Raw genomic sequence first — 22232 nt, forward strand, 5'->3', positions numbered from 1 at the left:
GAAAGGTTTAAGAAGTTAGTTCAGACCTGAGGTCTAAAAAACTAACAAGCTCTCTTGCACAAAAAAACAAGCAGGCGTTAACCTCAGGGTCAATGAGATAAGGGATGAGGTAGAGTTGTAACCATCAGGGAAAGTCACGAAAAAATAAAGCCATATGCCAATTAACAAAGTTCCAGCAATTGCTAACGACCGAACAAAAGGTCAGGCTAGGAATAACAAATTGAAGACCAATGGATAGTCACCCACCATCACAGGACCAGCTGTGGCCACAGCAGGGGGGGTGATAAGAAAGATTCCAGAGATCAAATTAATGGTCGCACACGGGAAGGGAGACTCCCAACTTGGTAATAACTTTTGGAGGCGAGAGACAAGTTGAGGTAACGGCAGAATGTCTCTGTATCTTGTAGAAACAAGCAGGCAATTAGTAGCAACCTATACGGCTAACAAAGGGACAGAAAAGGTATAAAAATGAACACATTGGGACAGTCCAGAACGAGAACCCGGGACTAACACTCGACAGAAGCAGGGATCAGGGAGCGACCCTTGAAGGAACAGTGTCCGGACCGGATTGATCACCCAGGATGTAATGGGTAACTATGAGAGAGTGTTGAGTTAAACAGAATATTTTGAACAGCAAGGAATACCTTTTGGAACGCCTTGTTTACAGAGTTGAGTTAAACAGAGTTGAAGAGACAGAGTATTTGAAGAGGAGAGGAACATCCTTTTGAACGCCTTTTCTGCAGAGTTAAACAGAGTTAAATAGAATATAAGTAGTGAGTCTTATACTTCTTTTGTATTGAGTAACTATAGAGTATAAGTGGTGAGTCTTGTACGTTTTCTGTATCGAAGAATTATAGAGTATAAGTAGTGAGTCTTGTACTTTTCCTGTATTAAATGAACATTAATGATAGTCATTTGTGTAGTGTGTAATTTGGTATTTAACTCAGGAACCGTCGCAGGCAACTACTAGTCACACGACGAGTGAAATTGCCGCTTGCGCAACACCGACTAAGTACCGGAGTACTTAGAAGCAAAAGGATTTCAAAGATTGGTGGGAGCAGGACTCCTTTAAAGATAGACTCTTTTCCAGCATTCTCCAGCATTCCAGCATTCCCCCTCTCTCTCTCGCTCCACCAAGACCGACGTGACAAGAAGAAGGACCAGCTGAACGATCGCGTGTCCCAAGCCGGTAACCAGAGTGCCAGGTGAGCAGTGTGAGGTGTAAAGGGTTCAGTGTTTTCTTGGAAGTGAAGCTTTTTTGAGCTATTCTGGGGAGGGACCTTCATGCGATTGGGCAATGCTCTGTTAGGGGGGAGTTAGACTCCATCATAGCAACAAGGAAATTACTGCATATCACCGGTCCTCAGTGTTGTACTGTATGTTGTTTTAACCTGGATCTTATTCTCCAGAGACAGTGATTTTGTTTAGTAGTGCATGTTTTAGCCAGTGTATGTTAGACCAAATAAATAAGTGCGATTTTTCACGAAAGCATTCCTATCCGTGACTTATTTCATTTACACTCTGAATAATAATCCCCGGTATAGAATTCTCGTAAGGCGGGGGTGATTCGAACCATCCATCTAGCCATTGGGATAGGATCAAACCGCTTACAGTCTTTAGGTAAAGAATGATAATAATCATAATAATCATGATTACATCTGTTGGTTATGTGTTGTATCAGTCTCTGTGACAGTACCGAGCAATGATATCATGCAATGATCTCATGCCATGTCGTCCTATCACCTTTTACAGAAGAAGCTATCGACGATGAGGTCCGTGCAGAGGTGAACGAGTGGGGGGCCACCAGTCCCCAGCGACATCACAGAGATGGAGGAGCGCGTGCTCGCACTCATGGGGAAACATCCCCGGACAGCTACAGATGCATCTGCAGACCCTGAAGTGATGTCACGTGAGTAAAGCTTACACCATTGCATCATGTAAAGTCTATAGATGCCACACCAACTCATATCCAAACAATCATATATGATAAATGATTTCTAAAAGTGTCATAGAAATAATGCTGGCCTCATGAAAATCATTGCAATGCACAATGTGTTGATGGTCATGATATGTGATGTCTGCGATGATTTTGAGAGCGGTGGTGCTTTTGTCGTGCATATGATGTGTGTAGCCCTGGACTCACCTTGTGACCCTAGCACCCCCTTCTCCTCTAATAACTTCATTTGTGTCTTGCAGCTCAGTCAGCAGCGCGGCCCCAAGCAAGGCCACAGAGGCCAGAAGGTGAGGGCACGGGGCAGGAGTCGGCAGACGAACCTACTACATCTGGTACTGAGGAGCTCCGATTGTTGCCCGTAATCCGCTGGGTCTGTTCTCAACGGATGAGAGCACGGACTTCGAAGAACCTGCATCACCACGCTGCAGAACCCATTCCACCCCAAGGCAATCTAGTGGTCCTCCAGTCATTCCCACCTCCACTCTGGAGGTGCCAGCCCCAAGCACCTCTCTAAAGGACACCCCATTTGTCCCCAGGATGGCGCAGACCCCGCGGAGGCCTCGTGGACACAGCACGTCTGGTCCACGAGCGCGACATGACAGCGGAGAGATGGTACAGTTGTCCAGGAGGACTGTAGACACTGGTGACCAGCTCATCGAAGCATTGGGGGGCATATCCCGACACCCGGCCACCATGACCGAGTACATTCCACGCATGGTGGAGTCCTTGGATGCAATAGCCTGGAACACTGCTGCCACAGGCCTCCCAGTGGTCCCCGAGCGCGGCACTCCACCTTTAGGTTCTGCACCACCACTGCGAACGACAGATGAGAGCAAAGGCCAAGATCCTGCTTCTGCATCAGAGAATGTTGCCCCCTCAGCACCCCCCGCTCCTGTACCTGTCCAACCAACGCATCTACCTTCATCGCCCCCCCAATGGGGCACCGCCTGAGGAGCTCCTCGGCCAGGCGCCGTGGAGCGAGGAGGGGAAGGGGTAGAGGTGGGGAGGAGAGGGGGGAAGGAAAGTGAGGTGCATGTCTGCAGGTGATGGCTGTGTTATATCTCCATCAGGGTGGAAGCAATTTGTTGCAATGTATGGGGGCTGGGGACCACACTCCTGCTTTGTCTTTGTATTCTGTGTTGCTGGACATGTTGAACATGTGATTTATGTCAATGGTGGAAAAAGTGGAGTGTGGGCGGGGGTTGGGTGTTATTGGTTGTGATACTTATGATTTCAGACCAATGTTGGTATTAAACTTTTGTTATTGAACATAACCTTGTTGCGCATTGGCTCAGATAGCTGGACCGTTACACACTGGTGATTCCTTACCATGAAAGGATTAAATACAACTTAACATCAATCAACATAAACTTTAACTGGCACCAAGGTGATGGGCACCATTGATGTCTGAGCTGCACATACACAGCAGTGTGTCAGCGTTGTTACTCACATCAGCACTCTTTCAGGCAAATCTTTCCGATATCAGCTCCTCACACAAGAGCCGCATTTAACAAATGCCAGCCACACCGCTGGCATTCGTTCCGGTTAGTTCCATTTTTTGTGGGCGGTTTTTTGAGTGAGCGATATTGTGGCCGATATGTGTGCCAGGTGATGAAATTGAAGATGGACGATATCCATGGCCGCTAGTTTGGGTAAATATGCTCTGTATGACAAAAAACCGTGCGCGGGCGTTAATATTGAATCTTGGCGTTTATTCCGTGTGGAAAGTAATGCTGGGCGATATTATGGGCGTTGAATTCGCCCATTCTGTTGATTCCGCCTAAAACAAATGGACGGGCGGTGATATTTTTTCTCGCCGTTGAGCCCACTGGGAAAATAACGCTCGGCGATAAGACTCCTAAAAAAGCCCGTCAGTATCCATTTTGTGTCAAAATGGGCGATATATGGGCGTTATACGTCATTTCAGCGGTAAAATGGGCATTAAGTGGGCGTTAAGCATGCAAAAAAAGTGGAGGTTCTAGCCCCATGTTCCTATTTATTGGTTTTCAGCCTCTTGAGCCTATCCTGAACTTCTGCTTTGCAAATGTGAAAGTCCCAGAGCTCTCACAATATGTGTTTGATGTTGAATATTAAAAACCTCAAAGAAGCAATCGTTTAACATGTCTACTATCTCCTGTTCATCGGAATTTTCAATTCCCTTTGGGTCTTAACTTCTTTCTTGACTACCGTGTTGCTGTTATAGAAGTGAAAGAATATTTTGGCATCATATTTTGCATTTGTTACTTTCTACCTTGTCACTAAGCAGTTTGAAATTACTTATTGTAGAATAGGACCAACTCAATACTATAACACAGTCATACCCATTAATAGATTCAAACTGTGTACATTGTCACATTAAAATTGAAACCACCTTCTGATATATATGTATCTATTGGAGAATTAGTGCTCACTAACCAATCCACATACTAATTTTCATCAAATATCTATTTATGTGTTAGAATTTTAAGCTTTAAAAACTTAGAAATTATAATCTTTCGAGAAACTCAGAGAATAGCTCTAACAGTGATATATAGATGGGTTATATCTAAATTGTTGTAGTAGAAAAATCATTTATTTGAATCTATGCTTTAAAGCTTCAAGGAGACTGAGTCCTCTAAGCCATTGGGAAATTTGGGACAAGTGTAATCAATCAACATTGACAATAGTGCCGAGTTTTCCCCTGGAATTTTTCAAAGTGGAACTTGTGCATTGAATATCTATGTTGCTAAGATACTAGAGGCTTATTACAATCAGTACTTTGATCATGGTGCTAATGCTATTTAAAAGAACACTAAAATTGCAGCATATTTTAATCTACATCCTATTAACAATGTGCTATAAGAAGAGGGCATGGATTAATGTGGCATAGGTAACGACAATGTAATTTTAATTGTTTCAGATAATATGTGTATCTGTACTGTTGATAATGTCACCTTGAGGCAGCATTGCAGTGAGGCTATTCCAGCTAAACCATTGGGAAAGATTTTATGGAACTTGCATTCAGTGCTACTGTACCAACATCACTTTAAACTGATGATGCTGTTTGCAGCCAAACACATGCTGAAAAGCATAACTTTGGAAAAGGAGCAGCTGTACAATAACTGAGAGTTAACAATCTCTGGTTAGAAAGAGATCTTTGTGGAAAAGCACATTATGCCAGCATGACTACCTGACAGGGGCTGGGGAGGATAAAATGGAGGAACACTAGAATCCTATAAAAAGTTTTAAAACATGATTGTGAGAGATAAAAACAGAAATGAGGAGTCATTCAGGTTGCACAGTGCAGAGATTCTGACTGATTTTGATTTATAAAGAAAAATTTTATATTGCATTTATATAGCATCTTTCACAACCACCAGATGTCCCAAAGCACTTTACAGCCAATTAAGTACTTTTTGAAGTATAGTCGCTGTTGTAATGTAGGTAATGCGGCAGCCAATTTGCGCACAGCAAGCTCCCACAAACAGCAATGTGATAATGACCAGATAATCTGTTTTTGTTATGTTAATTGAGAGGTAAATTTTGGCCAGGACACCGGAGATAACTCCTTGCTCTTCTTCGAAATAGTCCCATGGGATCTTTTACATCCACTTGAGAGAGCGGATGGGGCCTCGGTTTAACATCTCATCCGAAAGACGGCACTCTGACAGTGCAGCACTCCCTCAGTATTGCACTGGAGTGTCAGCCTAGCTTTTTAGGCTCAAATTATTTTCAGTATTGGATTGTGGAAATAATGGCCTCAAAATTACACCAAGGAAGTATTTGCACATGAACACTTAGGGGCCGATTTTCAGCACCTCACCGCCTGCTGCCACTGACTGCCGCCCACTCTCGCCGACATTCCTCCTGAAGATCCGCCCAGTGTCACATTCGGGGTGGCCTGGAGCGTGCAGGAGGGGAGAGCCGCCGGGTACCGCCCACTGACGTCAGCGGACGGCCGAGTGGCGCAACTGATCTCCTGCCCGCCGAGCTCCCAGATTCCTGTGGGCGGGACTCGGCAGCAGAACGGGGGCGGACCGCTGGCTGGAGGCGGGTCTGTCCCTGACGGTGAGTACGAAGAACCTGAAAAAAAGGTAAGTGAACATTTTAATACTGTTTTTCAACAGCGACTTACCAGCATGGGGTCCCCTGAAGGTCTTCGGATACTTTTTAAAATTTTTTGCTGTTGTTTTGTTTTCAGGTCTTTGACCCTCCGTGGGCCCGACTCCATCTTCGGCGGCACTTGGGCGGCAAGCGCCTCTGCCGCCGAGAATGCGACCTCCCGCCCGCTGCCGCCCAGATTGGCGGCGTATATCTTCCGTTTGCCGTCCGCCGACCTTCGAGGGACCTTCTTCCTGAATATCCCGCCCAAAGTGCCGTCCGGTACCTCGGCGGCCACCGGCGGCACTTTGGGCGGCACTTGGGCAGGCGGAGTCCTTGCTGAAAATCGGCCCCTTAATGTGTTCATATCACATAATATTCTGTTGTTCACAATTTAGCGGAGATATTAACCATTTAAAGTGGATGAACATACTAATATTCACGCAGTGTCATGTCATGGTCAATGGCACTAATGTAACAATTTTCAGAAGGTTGACATGTCTGATCTATAAGTGAGAACTGGGAGAACCGGGTACTTTTGTTTTTCCTTTCAGTCCCTACCTTCTCCACCTTTCAACCTGCGAGTTTGTGTCACCTTTGAGCAACAATGAATGACTGATATATGTTCCAGTGCCAGTCTCAGCTCCAGCTCAGGGCCAGCTGCTGTGTTACCTGATCACACTGAAGGAGGGATGGAGTGCCATTTTAGTGACAAGAAATTTGCCATTGTTGTACAACCAGGAGTCTCTTAAGATCCGGATGTGAGGAAATGAATAATACAACAAAGTCTTACTAATCAGCTGAGGGTTTGGGTGAGTGAGATGGCTCGATGTGCATATTTGACCTCTTCTTGCCAGCTTCCCAAGTTTCACCCTTTGCACAAACTCCACCTTGTCTAAAACTGAATTGTGCATATTCTATCGTGCAAGAAATCTTGCTCACCTCCTCACCAACTTGCATTCATTCCACATCCCACCCCTGCCACAATACTGATCAAAGTCACAAATGACTGTGACCATGGTGCACTCTCCCTCCTCATCCTTCTTGACCTCCCTACACTCTTAGACGTCCTGACCACGCCATCCTCCTCCAGCTCAATGGGACTGCCCTTGCTTGGTTCCGCTGATACCTATCCAGTCATATTCAGAGAATCTTCCAAATAGCTTTTCTTCCCCCACATTGATGTGTCACCCCTCCCCCCCAAGGATCTATCCATGACCCCTCCTGTTTCTCATCTACATGCATGCTGTCATTCGGTGATATAATTCGAAGACATGGCCCTGAATTTTGTGGTCAGTGGCAAAGGGATGCGCTCACTGCTGACCTCGAAGAAAGCTGTCCGCAAAGATTTAGTGGGCTCTGGAGCCTTGATTTCCTCTATTTCCAACGTGACATTGAATTTGGCGCCATCTGTGGCGCCTAGCAACAGTGCAGGTAGCAGACAGGCTGATCAGAAAAACAGATTTAAGAATTCTCAGACAGAAATTCACATTTGAATCATTTCACAGAAAACAAAATAAAGATTTGGACATACACGCGGGATTAAGGTAGAAGCTGAAATTTTTTTAAATAAAAATTTATTTTTATCATTTTAAAAATAATGGAATTTTTATATGTTCTTCTGAGGGATTAACACTCCACACATGTAAAATTAATTTTTCAGGGCCAGAGAGGTTGTTCAGTAGTAATTATGACATAGCATGGCATTAATAACTCAGTTACATCTCATTCAACAAGGTTTAACATTTTCAATGGTTTTTACAGCAAAAACAGTGCGTAAAAAGCTGAAGTTCACGTCAATTGACTGATTCTGTGCTGATTGCATCTTCTTCTTCTTCTTCTTCTTCTTAGGTGGTCCCTCGTATCGAGGATGATTTGCTTCCACCAAAAAAGGAAGTGTTCACAGGTGTTTCAATGAAGGACCTAATATTCCAGGTCCCGAACTGCATATTGAAGGGTGGAAGATGCCTGTGCGTGGATTTTTTTCACATCTGCGAAGCCTGCAACAACGTACCCTGTGAAGGAGCAGGGTATCACTGACATTGCCATATATGTATACTCTGTGTATATACTATGCTGGTACCACTAGAGGGTGCAAATGTGGGAGGCCCAGGCAGGCGCTGTATAAAAGGCTGGTCACCACGCGGTGAAGGCACTCTGCAGTTACAATAAAGAGACTAAGATCACAGCAGTTCAAGCACAGCACTAGGCCTCGTGGAGTTATTCTACAGATAAGTAGATAACTGGTGACGAGGATGGGAATGAAGCGGACCATCACCTTAAGCCAGGCGTTCACGACCTCAACGTTGAGATTCTCCCAGAATCAAAACTCAGTGGTAAGTACTGTGCAGAAAATAACTGTTGATCAATTAGTCTGACTCAGAGTCCGCCAAGGGGTGTAAATGTGAAGCGTTTAACATGCTGGCGTTGCGAGGGTAACCATCGGGCCCGTCTATGTCGATTCAGACACTATGTGTGCAAAGGCTGCGGCCAAAAGCGAATGTGCAGAAGAGCTGCGACTCAAAACATGGCAGAGTCGTCGGCAGGAGGTTTCCGATCCAGCAAGGATCATAAAGTACAAGCTAGAGAGGCGACTCAGCCCAAGGAAGCAGTGCACGGGGTGCACACCTTCACTACCAAAGGTCCCCCATGATGATGAAAGTCAAGATAAATGGCATTCCTGTTTCCATGGAGTTGGACACAGGGGCAAGTCAGTCGCTTATGAGCCAGAAGGCATTTGAGAGGCTGTTGAGCAACAAAGAAGAAAGACCCAAGCTGAGCCCGATTCAGACAAAGCTGCGCACTTATGCCAAGGAACTGATCCCAGTTATCGGCAATGCGAACGTAAAAGTATCCTATGATGGAGAGATACACGAATTGCCACTGTGGGTTGTACTAGGCGGCGGGCCAACGCTGCTTGGCAGAAGCTGGATGAGGAAGATTCAGTGGAACTGGGAAGACATCAGAGCACTATCTTCAGTGGACGATGCTTCCTATGCTCAAGTGCTGAGCAAGTTCCCATCCTTATTTGAACCAGGCATCGGCAACCTCACAGGCGCCAAAGTGCAGATCCACTTGGTCCCCGAGGCACGGCCTGTTCATCACAAGGCTCAAGCGGTTCTTTACATGATGAGGGATAAAGTGGAGATCGAATTGGACAGACTTCAACGCGAGGGAATCAGTCGAATTCAATGAGTGGGCCAGCCCGATTGTTCCGGTACCAAAGAGCAATGGTATGGTCAGAATCTGCGGCGAATACAAGGTAACGATCAACCAAGTTTTATTACAGGACCAGTACCCGCTACCCAAAGCCAATGATCTCTTTGCGACATTAGCAGGGGGAAAGGCATACACCAAGTTGGATCTAACTTCCGCTTACATGACCCAGGAGCTAGCTGAGTCAATGAAAAAATTACCGTGCATTAACATACACAAGGGACTGTTTTTGTATCGGGATCCGTTCGGCTGCAGCCATCTTCCAAAGGAACATGGAGAGTCTGTTGAAATCGGTTCCACGCACTGTTGTATTTCAGGATGACATCCTAATCACTGGTCACAACACCACCGAATACCTGCACAACTTGCAAGAGGTTTTAAGTCGACTAAACAGAGTTGGATTCTGGCTGAAATGATCCAAGTGTGTCTTCCTGACACCGGAGGTAGAATTTCTGGGGAGGAAGATTGCGGCAGACGGCATCAGACCCATGGACTCGAAGACAGAGGCCATCAAGAATGCACCCAGATCACGAAATGTAACGGAGTTGCGCTCGTTCCTGGGACTCCTCAACTATCTTGGTAACTTTCTTCCAGGGTTGAGCACCTTGCTTGAACTGTTGCACAAGTTGCTATGCATGGGAGAGGACTGGGTTTGGGGTCAAAATCAAGAGGCCGCCATCAAAAAGGCCAGAAACTTGCTGTGTCCAAACAAGTTGCTTGTATTGTATGAACCAGGTAAAAGTCTAGTTTTAGCATGTGACGCGTCATCGTACGGTGTCGGGTGTGTTTTACAGCAAGCAAATATAGCGGGCAATCTGCAAGCAGTTGCATATGCGTCTAGAAGTCTATCCAAGGCCGAAAGAGCCTACAGTATGGTCGAGAAGGAGGCTTTGGCCTGTGTCTATGCCGTAAAAAAAATGCACCAGTAATTAGCCAGACTCAGGTTCGAGTTAGAAACTGACCACAAGCCAATAATCTCACTGTTTTCGGAAAGCAAAGGCATAAACACCAATGCTTCATCGCGAATCCAAAGATGGGCACTAACACTGTCGGCCTACGATTATACAATCTGCCACAGGCCAGGCACTGAGAACTGCGCCGATGCCCTCAGCCGGCTACCGTTGCCCACCACCGGGGTGGAAATGGCGCAGCACACAGACCTGTGCCTGGTCATGGACGTCTTCGAAAGTGAAGGGTCACCCGTAACGGCCCGCCAGATCAGGACCTGGAACAACCAGAACCCTGTGTTATCTCTTGTAAAAAGTTGCGTCCTTAATGAGGGCTGGTCAGCGGTCCCAAGAGAAATGCAAGATGAGATAAAGCCGTTTCACCGTCCTAAAGATGAAATGTCCATCCAATCGATTGCCTCTTATGGGGCAACCGCAGCGTCCTGCCAAAAAAAGGCATGACAACCTTCATACGCAACCTACACAGTACCCACCCAGCATAGTCATGGTGAAGGCTATCGCCAGGTCCCACGTCTGGTGGTCCGGCATTGACTTGGACTTGGAGTCGTGTGTGCGCCAGTGTAACACTTGCTCACAATTGAGCAATGTCCCCAGGGAGGCTCCACTTAGTCTGTGGTCCTGGCCCTCAAAACCATGGTCCAGGATTGACGTAGATTATGCGGGCCCCTTTCTAGGAAAAATGTTCTTCGTTTTAGTGGACGCCTACTCTAAGTGGATCGAATGTGTAATAATGGCATCCAGCACATCCACCGCCACCATTGAAAGCCTCAGGGCCATGTTCACCGCCCATGGCTTGCCCGACATTCACCAGCTCAGAATTCAATGAATTCATGACCCGCAATGGCATCAAGCATGTCGGGTCTGCCCGTTAACGTCCGCATCCAACGGCCAAGCGGAGTGGGCAGTCCAAACCATAAAGCAGAGCTTGAAACGCGTCACGGAAGGCTCCTTACAAACCCGCCTATCCCGGGTGGTGACCAATTACAGGACAAGACCCCACTCACTTACCAGGGCCCCCTTGCGGAATTACTAATGAAACATGCACTCAAAACCAGGCTCTCCTTAGTCCACCCTGACCTCAACAATCAGGTGGAAACCAGGCGTTATTGGCAAAACATGTACCATAATCGCGCAGCTGTAACACGCGACATCACTGTAAACGACCCGGTGCTTGTGCTGAATCACGCTCATGGCCCCAAATGGGTCGCTGGCACTGTTTTAGCAAGGATGGGAATAGAGTGTTTGTTGTCAAACTGCTTAATGGACAAACGTGTAGAAAGCATTTGGACCAGACCAAATTGCGATTTACAGGTAACCAGGAACTACCGGGAGAGGACCTTACCTTCAGTGATCCACTTACACACATCCAATCAGCAACAGACCTAGCTGACAACCACGAGGATAATCCCAGCATCTCAAACAGTCCAGTCAGCCCAACAGCGCTGCAAGACAGCAATGTCCCGACCAACTCACCCGTGCCGGAAGTGACACTCAGACAATCAACCAGGGAGCGCAGAATTCCGGATTGCCTCAACCTGTAACTAACTCGCATCAAATACTTTGGGGGGGAATGTTGTCATATATGTATACTCTGTGTATATACTATGCTGGTACCACTAGAGGGTGCAACTGTTGGAGGCCCAGGCAGGAGCTGTATAAAAGGCTGGTCACCACGCGGTGAAGGCACTCTGCAGTTACAATAAAAAGACTACGGTCACAGCAATTCAAGCACAGCACTAGGCCTCGTGGAGTTATTCCACAGATAAGTAAAGACATATTAGACATCATCTTCCGGATTTTCGCATTTAAATGCGCATGTGCAGATGCCACAAGTTGCTATCAACTTGGCACAGTAATGATGGCGAGTGCTGACAGTTTTGCCATCATTACAACTGCAAATTCTGGCCCATTATTTCAAGTTCCATATGTATGCTGATGAGACCTCTCTTGACCTCCCCAATATCACTGTTTTGTCAGACTACTTGTCCGATATCCAGTCTTGATTTCCCAGTTAAACATTCGGAAAAAATAATTGAATTTATATAGCACCTTTTACGACCTCAGGATGTCCCAAAGCGCTTTACAGACAATTAAGTACTTTTGGAGTGTAGTCACTGTTGTAATGTAGGGCAAGCTCCCACAAACAGCAATGTGATAATGGCCGAATAGCCTGTTTTTTCCAGTGGTGTTGATTGAGATATAAGTATTGGCCAGAACACCAAGGATAATGCCCCTGATCTTCTTCAAAATAGTGCCATGGAATCTTTTATGTGTACCTGAGAGAGCAGACGGGATCTCGGTTTAATGTCTCATCCAAAAGACAGCACCTTCAACAGTGCAGCACTCCCTCAGTTCTGCACTGGAGTGTCAGCCGAGATATTTGCTGTCAAGTCTCTGGAGTTGGACTTGAACCCACAACCTTCTGACTCAGAGGCGAGAGTGCTACAAACTGAGTCACAGCTGACCCAACATAGACTGAAGCCCCTGCCACAAATTCCATCTCTCTGACTGTAGTCTCAGGCTGAACAGACTATTCACAACCTCTGCATCCTATTTGATAATAAGACCATAAGACCTAGGAGCAGGAGTAGGCCATTTGGCCCCTCAAGCCTGCTCCGCCATTTAATACGATCATGGCTGATCCGATCATGGACTCAGGTCCACTTCCCTGCCCACTCCCCATAACCCCTTATTCCCTTTTCAGTTAAGAACCTGTCTATTTCTGTCTTAAATGTATTCAATGGGCCAGCTTCCACAGCTCTCTGAAGCAGCGAATTCCACAGATTTACAACCTTCTGAGAGATTAAATTCCTCCTTATCTCTGTTTTAAATGGGCAGCCCCTTATTCTAAGATTATGCCCCCTAGTTCTAGTCTCCCCCATCAGTGGAAACATCCTCTCTGCATCCACCTTGTCAAGCCCCCTCATAATCTTATACGTTTTGATAAGATCACCTCTCATTCTTCTGAATTCCAATGAGTAGAGTCCCAACCTCCTCAACCTTTCCTCATAAGTCAACTCCCTCACTTCCGGAATTAACCTAGTGAACCTTCTCTGAACTGCCTCCAAAGCAAGTATATCCTTTTGTAAATATGGAAATCAAAACTGTACACAGTATTCCAGGTGTGGCCTTACCAATACCCTGTATAACTGTAGCAAGACTTCCCTGCTTTTATACTCCATCTCCGTTGCAATAAAGGCCAAGATTCTATTGGCCTTCCTGATCACTTGCTGTAACTGCATACTAATCTTTTGTGTTTCATGCACAAGTACCCCCAGGTCACGCTGTACTGCAGCACTTTGCAATTTTACTCCATTTAAATAATAACTTGGTCTTTGGTTTTTGATGACAAAGTGCATGACCTCATACTTTCCAACATTATACGCCATCTGCCAAATTTTTGCCCACTCACTTAGCCTGTCTGTGTCCTTTTGCAGATTTTTTGTGTCCTCACACATTGTTTTTCCTCCTATCTTTGTATCGTCAGCAAACTTGGCTATCTTCCAATCGGTTCCTTCTTCCAAGTCGTTAATATAGAATGTAAATAGTTGGGGTCCCAGCATTGATCCCTGCGGCACCCTACTAGTTACTGATTGCCAACCGGAGAATGAACCATTTATCCCGACTCTCTGTTTTCTGTTAGTTAGCCAACCCTGTGAACTTTTATTTTGTACAGTAACCTTTTATGCGGCACCTTGTCAAATGCCTTCTGGAAGTATGAAATAATATAACATAAGAAATAGGAGCAGGAGTAGTCCATTTGACCCCTCGAGCCTGCTCCACCATTTAATAAGATCATGGCTGATTTGATCATGGACTCAGTTCCACCTCCCTGCCTGCTCCCCATAAATGCATTATATATTAAATGCGTTTAATTTCATTAAGACATGACTCATAGTTATCAAAATGAGAGAAATCCCAGGAATACGCTTTTCAGTTGGGACAACAACTTGTACTGGGAATATATATAAAATATATTGTTGATAAAATGTTAGTAATTAATCTCTTCCCATTGCCTGTTTCAGCGTTTCAACTCATGTCACTGCTCGGCACTAATAACGCGCCTTGGTTTGCAGGCATGCTGGGAGATGTAGTTCTGAGTGTGCGTGGAACGGTGTGAAGCAGCGCAGATAAACTACAACCCCCAGGGTGCATTTCGAGAATAGCCACAACAGCGCTGGCAAAAAGTATCAAGTAAAGGAAGAGTTTGAAAGAGTGCAACGTTTGGGAACTTGCTGTGACACACTGTACCAAACCTATCACCTGATTTAGGATTTAGAAATGTTACCTATGCGTTTCAATTAAGGGCTTCCAATTCCATATTACTTTTTTGCGATCATAGATTCCACCTTAAAACATGCTGTGAGATGCATAATTTTAACATTTCCAGTATCCGCAGTATTTTGTTTTTGTGAAATGTATAGTTTTTTTTAAAATGGCAAATGCAATAGTATTAAACATCGGTCCGCTTTTAATTGTAGACCTTTTATATATTTCTTTGGTATTTGAGACTGTTGAAAAGAGCGTGATTCTAAATGGGTTGCGATTAAAAATGAGTTAGAATTGAACTCATTGCAAGTTAGAAATGAAAAGTTAGCATAAAATGTTTACAATAAATTCATTGCGGTTGGGTCTTACACTGGACATTACCTTAGTTCGGGAATCCGGCCAGGAAAACGACGAAAGACAAAGATGTTTAATACTATTGCATTTGCCATTTTAAAAAGGTATTTTTCTAAAAAAAAAAGCAACTATACATTTAAGACAAGATATGTTTTTTTGAATATTGGAGGCATCGGTTCAGGACATTTGGCTGGATGATGTGTGGAATGGAGAAGCGACTTGCGACCTGTTTTCTGGAACCTTCTTGGACTTTCCTATTCGGGAGGCGGATCAGCCGGTGGCAATAAATCCTAATCCGTTTAGTGGGATTAAGATTAAAAGCAGAACCCGCCTTTTTTTTTGCGGGCTGCCGGAGCGCCGAGTCCAAGTTGCTTTTTGTGTAGACGGAGGCAGATTCAGTCCTGACCCGGGGTGGGAGTCGCGTTCCCGCCGAATCCGCTTCGGGGTCACGCTGATTGTGAAGGGGCCGGAGACATCTGTGCAGAATGGCCCTGGTGAAGAGTGGCTGGCTGATGAGACAAAGTGAGTGTGTTTAATATGTAGGATTCTTTCTTTATTCGGAAAGGAATTATACTGCCCTAAATTCTGGAACTCCCTCCCTAAACCTCTTAGCCTCTATTTCCTCCTTTAACACGTTCCTTAAAACCGACCCCTTTGACCAAGTCACCTGCCCTAATTTCTTCTTTGTGTGGCTCGGTGTCAAATTTATTTATTTGTTTTGTCTTATAACAGTCCTGTGAAACGCCTTGGGACGATTTGCTGCGTTAAAGACGCTATATAAATGAAAGTTATTGTTGTTGCCTTAATTTTGCTGAATTTACATTTCTTATCTTATATGGACATTTATAACCATTATTTAAATCGATCAGTAGTTACAGTTTACAGTTAGATTCGTAATATACAACATTAAAAGTTTTGTGTATATAATGTGTCCCCGCCCCCTCCTGTAATTTTGTGTTTAGGGGACCGGGATTTATTTGTCCATTTAAAATGAAGTTATTTATACTGAGCCGCTTTAAAATGTAATAGCAGTATCTAAAGATCCTCTTAAACTGTGCACTAATATAGGAACGCTATGAAGGGCGAATAAAATGGGTTAAGAAAACCTGTAACTTTGTTGGTGTGTGTATGCAGGCTCAATACTTCGGCGATGGAAGAAGAACTGGTTTGATTTATGGCTGGACGGTAGCCTTGTGTATTATCAAGACGAAAATCGCCGTCAGTTGGAAGACAGTATCTATCTAAAAATAAACTGCGTAAATGTAAAGGCAGGATATGAATGCATACGTAAGTGTTTTCTGTCATTTTGTATATTTTACAATGTCTTGTTTCAAAAGACTTCAGAGACTTGAGCACAAAAATCTAGGCTGACACTCCAGTGCAGTACTGAGGGAGTGCTGCACTGTCAAAGGTGTCCTCTTTCGGATGAGACGTTAAACAGAGTCTGCTATCCGGGGTGGACCTAAAAGATTCCACACATTAATTCGAAGAAGAGCAGGGAAGTTATCCTCGGTGTCCTGGCCAATATTTATCCCTCAATCAACATCATTAAAACAGATTATTTGGTCATTATCGTGTTACTGTTTGTGGGAGCTTGCCATGTGCAAATTTCTACTTTACAACAGTGACTGTACTTCTTTGGCTTGAAAGCACTTTGGGATATCCTGAGATCTGAAAGACGCTATATCAATGCAAGTCCTTTTCTTATTCAGTGAGCGAATTGAATACTATGGTGGTTTAGGCCAGGTCGGTGATTAGAGCGCAGGAAGATACAGCAGGAGCGGCGAGATCGGGGCAAAGGAGTGGCAAGAGACTGTGGCGGGATGTGATTGGGGCTTAGGGGAGGCGTGAGTTCGGGGCCAGGCGCCCAGGGGCAGCACGGGCCAGCCCACACTGCGCTATGTGTGCGCGCTAGGTCCATGCAGCAGAGCAGGTCTTCAGTTGTTTTGGTTAATCCTTGCCACTGGACCAAGACCTAGCTCTGTCAAGCCCGTGTGGGGGTTGGTGTGCAACGGCCACCACACGTTTAAAAAAAAATCCACACACAGGCATCTTCCACCCTTCAGGATATAGTTCAGGACCTGGAATATTAGGTCCTTCATTGGAACACCTGTGAACTCATCCTTTTTTGGTGTGGAAGCAAGTCATCCTTGCTTTGAGGGACCTCCTATGATGATGATGATGATGGTTTAAGACACTGGGCCATTGGTTTGAATCCATTCAATACTATTAGCAAAAATCTCCTATGTGAAGTTTGGGCAGACTCCATGCATTTCCTAATGAGTGATGGCCCATAGCACATAAGTACCCACAATTCAACACAAATTGTCTGTCTCAGGCTATCAGAAGAGTTGGTGTGAGAAATGAAAAGATTCACATTGTTGCAATAATAGTGGCATACTGGCCGACTATAGTAAGAAAAATCCCAGTAGACTTGCCAACTGAGACAACTTTTCCTCATCTTTGGGATTAGAGGATCCTCTTCTCCTGTGGTAGCTTTTCGGGTGCTGGGATTCAGGCACATCGTTGGAACGGAGTAGATAGTCAGTGGTGACCAGTACAGAAGTAAGGGGCTATTTATGTTGAATATTTTTATATGTATCTGGGGCTGCAGGAGTTTGAATGGTTCACTGAACATAATGAAAACAAGATAAATGTAATAATAATGCTGTAGATGTATAGGCCTGGAGTTTCCGCTCGGATGCACTTTTTTTTTGGCAATTTGTCATGTAATTTCAAGCGCAAATTACATTCAGCGCAAATCGAGTTTCCACAATCTTTTGCGCTAGTTTAAAAACTATCAAGTTAGAAACCAGCCCTGCCTCAAAAGTAGCCACGCCCACAGATCGAATTAATAGAATTAATCCGCTAATTGCAGGCCATTGAAGAGGCTCTAAAAATTAAGCTGCTTTTTTCTAGCTAAAGGCTAGATTTTCCCCAGCCTAATGCACGTTTTAACACGATTTATTCGCGTTGAAAGGCTTTTTTGTCCTTAAACTGAATTGCTAAAAATTCCCCAAACCTTAAGAATGGCGTTTTCAAAATATTACCAAAAAGCGGATTGCCTTGGTGGAACTCGGGGGGGAAAAAAAACGCACCGTCTAAGTTTAGCCATTCGGCGAACCCGTTTTAAGAAGGAAAAAAAAACGCACATGAAAAGCAGGCGTTGCTGCCTCAGGAACATTGGTAAGTAGGAAGACCTGCAAAAAGGTAAGTTAAAGTTTTTATTTTTTAATTATTTTGCAGCAATTACTTAGTTAAGGTCTTGTAAATGTTTTGTGATTTTTGATTTTTGTTTTTTGCTATTTTTTTTGTGCTTTCTCCCCTCCGGGGCCTGTATTTTTTGCGTTGATAGGCCTCAGGCTAAAGTTGGCGACATCGCTGTTTTTAATGCAAATCGTTGTGGAACGCCGTTTTTTAAGAACAGGCTTATTTTGTGACCACATTTCCCCCCTTAAAAAATGGCAAAATTGTTATTATTTATTCACTATTTTGTCGTTATTTAGCAAATAACAACAGGCTGGGGAATTACAATTATAGGCAAATTATAAAGGCTTTGGAATGTATATATGTTTTTATTATTCACTACGAAACTGACTTCTGTACACCAATATAACTGGTAAAAGGTTCTGTGCAGTTATTTGAAGTCATTTTCAGTTAATTTAAAATCGATTACTCACAGGTGGTGGACTAGACATTTGATTAAAATGCTTATTTTTTGTGATAATCCCGTTTTCAGCTGTATTAATAAAACTGCAACAAGTTACCACTCTTAAATATATCAAGGAAAATTTTTTAAAGAAAAAACATGTTTAAAAAATTACGTTCCAAAACGCTGTACGATTGCGCTGGTTCATGGCAGATTTTACTTTTGGAGATATGCCAATTAGTTTGAGTGGAAACTTGAGGGGAAAGACCTTCTCAAAACTAGCACAATTTTGAGTGCAATTTGCGCTCGGATCGCCGATTGCGCCCAAAGCTGAAACTCTTATTACCTAGCTCAGGATTTTAAAGCACAGAACTTTTAGAATGTAATATGAAATCAATCATTCGTCAACATATTCAAAATGTTTGTTGTCAGTAATTATACATTGTGGACTTGTGTCTGATGTGAAAGGGGATTAGAGTTTTGAAGATATTAGTAAATCTGTTTGATTTCATTGAAGTCTTGATGGAGTAGTTCGTTCACAATTAAAAGGCAGCTCAGTCGCTCTCATGACGAACAAAATTCTCCGTCTGGTGGTGTGAACTGTGTGCATGAGTATTGTAAATAAACTCCTGTGCAATATTTCGTTTTGTTTCACCTTATGAGCAATGATAGTGATCTTCTCTCTGGTTGCCTGTTAGCAGCATTCCCAGTAAAAGTGGTAGTGGTAGACAACGACACTGAGCATCTTAAGTTTTAAAATCCTGTCAATAAAATCCTGTATTGCATGAGCAATGCAACACAATACATCCATCTGCGGAACCATATTGACTAGTAAACCAAGGCAAAATGTCACTGTTCATGTGCTGATAAAAAGTTATGCAGTGTTGCAATGTGGAATTTTCCACACGATACTTGCATTTTCAGTGCTCACCATGATACAGGGAAAGTACTGGCAGAGGTGAAGAATAGATATAGGTTGTAGCAAGTAACATTGGAATGACATTGCACTAACATACAATGAAAGAGATATCAAAGCACTGTGTCTTCTCAGTATTGCTTTACTGGTGTCTTCTGATTTTAACCAATTAATATCTCCAAACAACTAGCATTAAAAAGCACCAGCTGCAAATTGGTACAGGTATCTTTTTATATGAGGCAGCAGCTGCTTCAGCTTTTAATTGGATTAAGCTATTTTAAAGGAATAGGAGGATCTAAGATAAGTAGTTACACAGGTGACTTAAAATCAATTTTCAATTCATCCTAAGGATATGGGCATCGTTGGCAAGGCCAGCATTTATTGCCCATTCCCAGTCGGCCTTGAACAGATGGTGGTTGGCCTTCTGCTTGAACCACTGCAGTCCATGTGATGAAGGTACTCCCACAATGCTGTTAGGTGGAGAATTCCAGCATTTTGACCAAGTGACGATGAAGGAATGGCGATATATGTCCAAGTTGGAATGGTGAGTGGCTTGGAGGAGAACTTGGCGGTGGTGGTATTTGTTATGTATGTATGTAGACCTTACCCAAATGTAAGACCTGCCACCAGGGGGCACACCAGCGGGGTCACTTGTGCACCCTGGTGCAAGTAGGTATAAAAGGTGACTCACCATGCTGCTTCCTCACTCTAGAGTCTGAAATAAAGAGACCAAGATCACAACAGTTTGAGCTTGCGATAAAGTGGATTTATTCTGAACATAACAAATTGGCAACGAGTAACAAATCATGAACTTTCACACGGTAATGGCTGCCGTTGGTATTCTTGAGAAATTTGTAGAGGGTGATGATTGGGAAGCCTTCGTTGAGCGCCTCGACCAGTACTTTGTGGCCAATGAATTGGACAAGGCTGAGACGGTGGGTCATCGGTATATGGCCTCCTAAAAATCTTTCTGGCACCGATCAAAATAACGGACAAATCTTACGCAGAGCTGTGTACGCTGGCTAAGGAACATCTCAAGCCAAAGGAGAGCATCCTGATGGCCAGGTATCGCTTTTACACGCACCGTCGCTCCGAGGGCCACAACATGGTGAGTTTTGTCGCCGACCTAAGACGCCTTGTGGGGCAGTGCGACTTTGCAGGATCCTTGGGGGAAATGTTGCGGGACTTTTTCATGCTTGGAATTGGCCACGAGGTCATCCTTCGCAAACTGCTGTCTGCCAAATCCTTAGATCTGAGCAAGGCCATCACAATAGCCCAAGCCTTCATATCCACGAGCAATAACACGAAACAGATATTTTCACAGAATTGAAACTCACAGGTGAGCACGGTGCACAAAATAATGTTTGCAGCAGGCAGACGGCACAGGGCAGGGCCCACACGGTTGCAGAGGCCAGAACTAGGCCTTAGATTGACTCAGAGTCTGCCGTGGGGCGTGACTGCATATTAGTTAGCACCATGTTGGCACTGCAAGGGCAGCCATAGAGCTCATCAATGTCGATTCAAGCCCGAGGTGTGCAAGGGCTGTGGAACAATGGGGCACCTCCAGCGAATGTGCAAATGACCTCTGACTCATCACGTGGCAGTGTCAGGAGAGGACGACCGATCCAACGGGGATCACGATGAACGAGCAGAAGAGGCAATTGAACCTGAGGATGAAGAGGAAGTATATGGGATACACATCTTCACCACCAAAAGCCCTCCGATAATGTTAAAAGTTGAACTTAACGCCACTCCAGTCTCCATGGAACTAGACACGGGGGCGAGTCAGCCATGAGCCAGAAGGCTTTCGAGAGGCTGTGGAGCGACGAAGCCAAGCGACCCGAGCTGATCCCGATTCAGGCAAAGCTACACCAAGGAACTGATACCAGTTATTGGTAGTGCGGACATAAGAGTATTCCATGAGGGAGCAGTGCATGAATTACCACTGTGGATTGTTTCAGGTGATGGACCAACCCTGCTTCTCTGGGTGGATGGGGAAGATTCGATGGAACTGGGAAGACCTCTGTGTACCCTCTCCGGTGAATGAGGCCTCCCTTTTCCAAAGGCCGAGCAAACCCTCTCTTCCAGCTGAACCAGGCATCGATGTGCAGATCCATTTGCAGATCCCCAAGGCACAGGCCGCGCATCACAACCACGAGGAGGTAACGTTCAAGCGAGCAGAGGTACAGGCACGATACTCAGCATCTGAAGTCGACGACCCCTTTGCGACGATGGAAGAGGCTCCAGGTCGACCATGCGGAGTGGGCTCCGACCGAAACGATCCGAATGCGTCTTCCCGATGCCAGAGGCAAAATACCTGGGTAAGAAGATAACGGCAGTCGGCATCACGGACACTGACGAGAGGGCGTCCAGACCAGGGATGAGAAGGCGTCCAGACCACGGGACGAAGATGCGTCCAGGCCACGGGACGAGAGAGCGTCCAGGCCACGGGACGAGAGAGCGTCCAGGCCACGGGACGAGAGAGCGTCCAGGCAACGGGACGAGAGAGTGTCCAGACCATGGGACGAGAAAGCGTCCAGACCATGGAAGGTCGCCGCAACGGAATGGAGGAATGTGTCGCCCAGCAAGGAAGACGACTTGAGTTCGGTGCAAAGGTAAAGGAGCGGCCGCGGTGAGGGCCAGGAACCCACCACACTCAAATTGTGTGCACCATGTAACCCATGCGAGCGGTCTTTCGCGGCCAATGATGTACCATTGTATGGGGTTGGGGGTACCTTACAACAAGCCAAAGTAGCAGGCGAACCTCAACCTGTTGTATATGTATCTAACAAAGCATTTGTAGCAAGTGAGATGTTACCGCACGGG

The 22232-nt window shown here is 45.0% G+C and overlaps 1 protein-coding gene across 1 annotated transcript in view; it reads left to right on the forward strand.

The window, feature by feature from the left end:
• Positions 1–15191: 15191 nt before the first annotated feature.
• The window catches only part of plekhb1 (pleckstrin homology domain containing B1), a 120580-nt gene continuing 113539 nt past the window's right edge, over positions 15192–22232 (forward strand). Inside the window, exons 1-2 of the mRNA XM_070891590.1 lie at positions 15192–15363; positions 15976–16128. Of these exons, the coding sequence (XP_070747691.1) occupies positions 15327–15363; positions 15976–16128 (190 nt within the window). The 5' untranslated portion in view covers positions 15192–15326. The remainder of the gene's footprint in view (positions 15364–15975; positions 16129–22232) is intronic.

The sequence above is a fragment of the Pristiophorus japonicus genome, chromosome 10 (genome assembly GCF_044704955.1).
Source record: "Pristiophorus japonicus isolate sPriJap1 chromosome 10, sPriJap1.hap1, whole genome shotgun sequence".
In the NCBI taxonomy this organism is placed as follows: Eukaryota; Metazoa; Chordata; class Chondrichthyes; family Pristiophoridae; genus Pristiophorus; species Pristiophorus japonicus.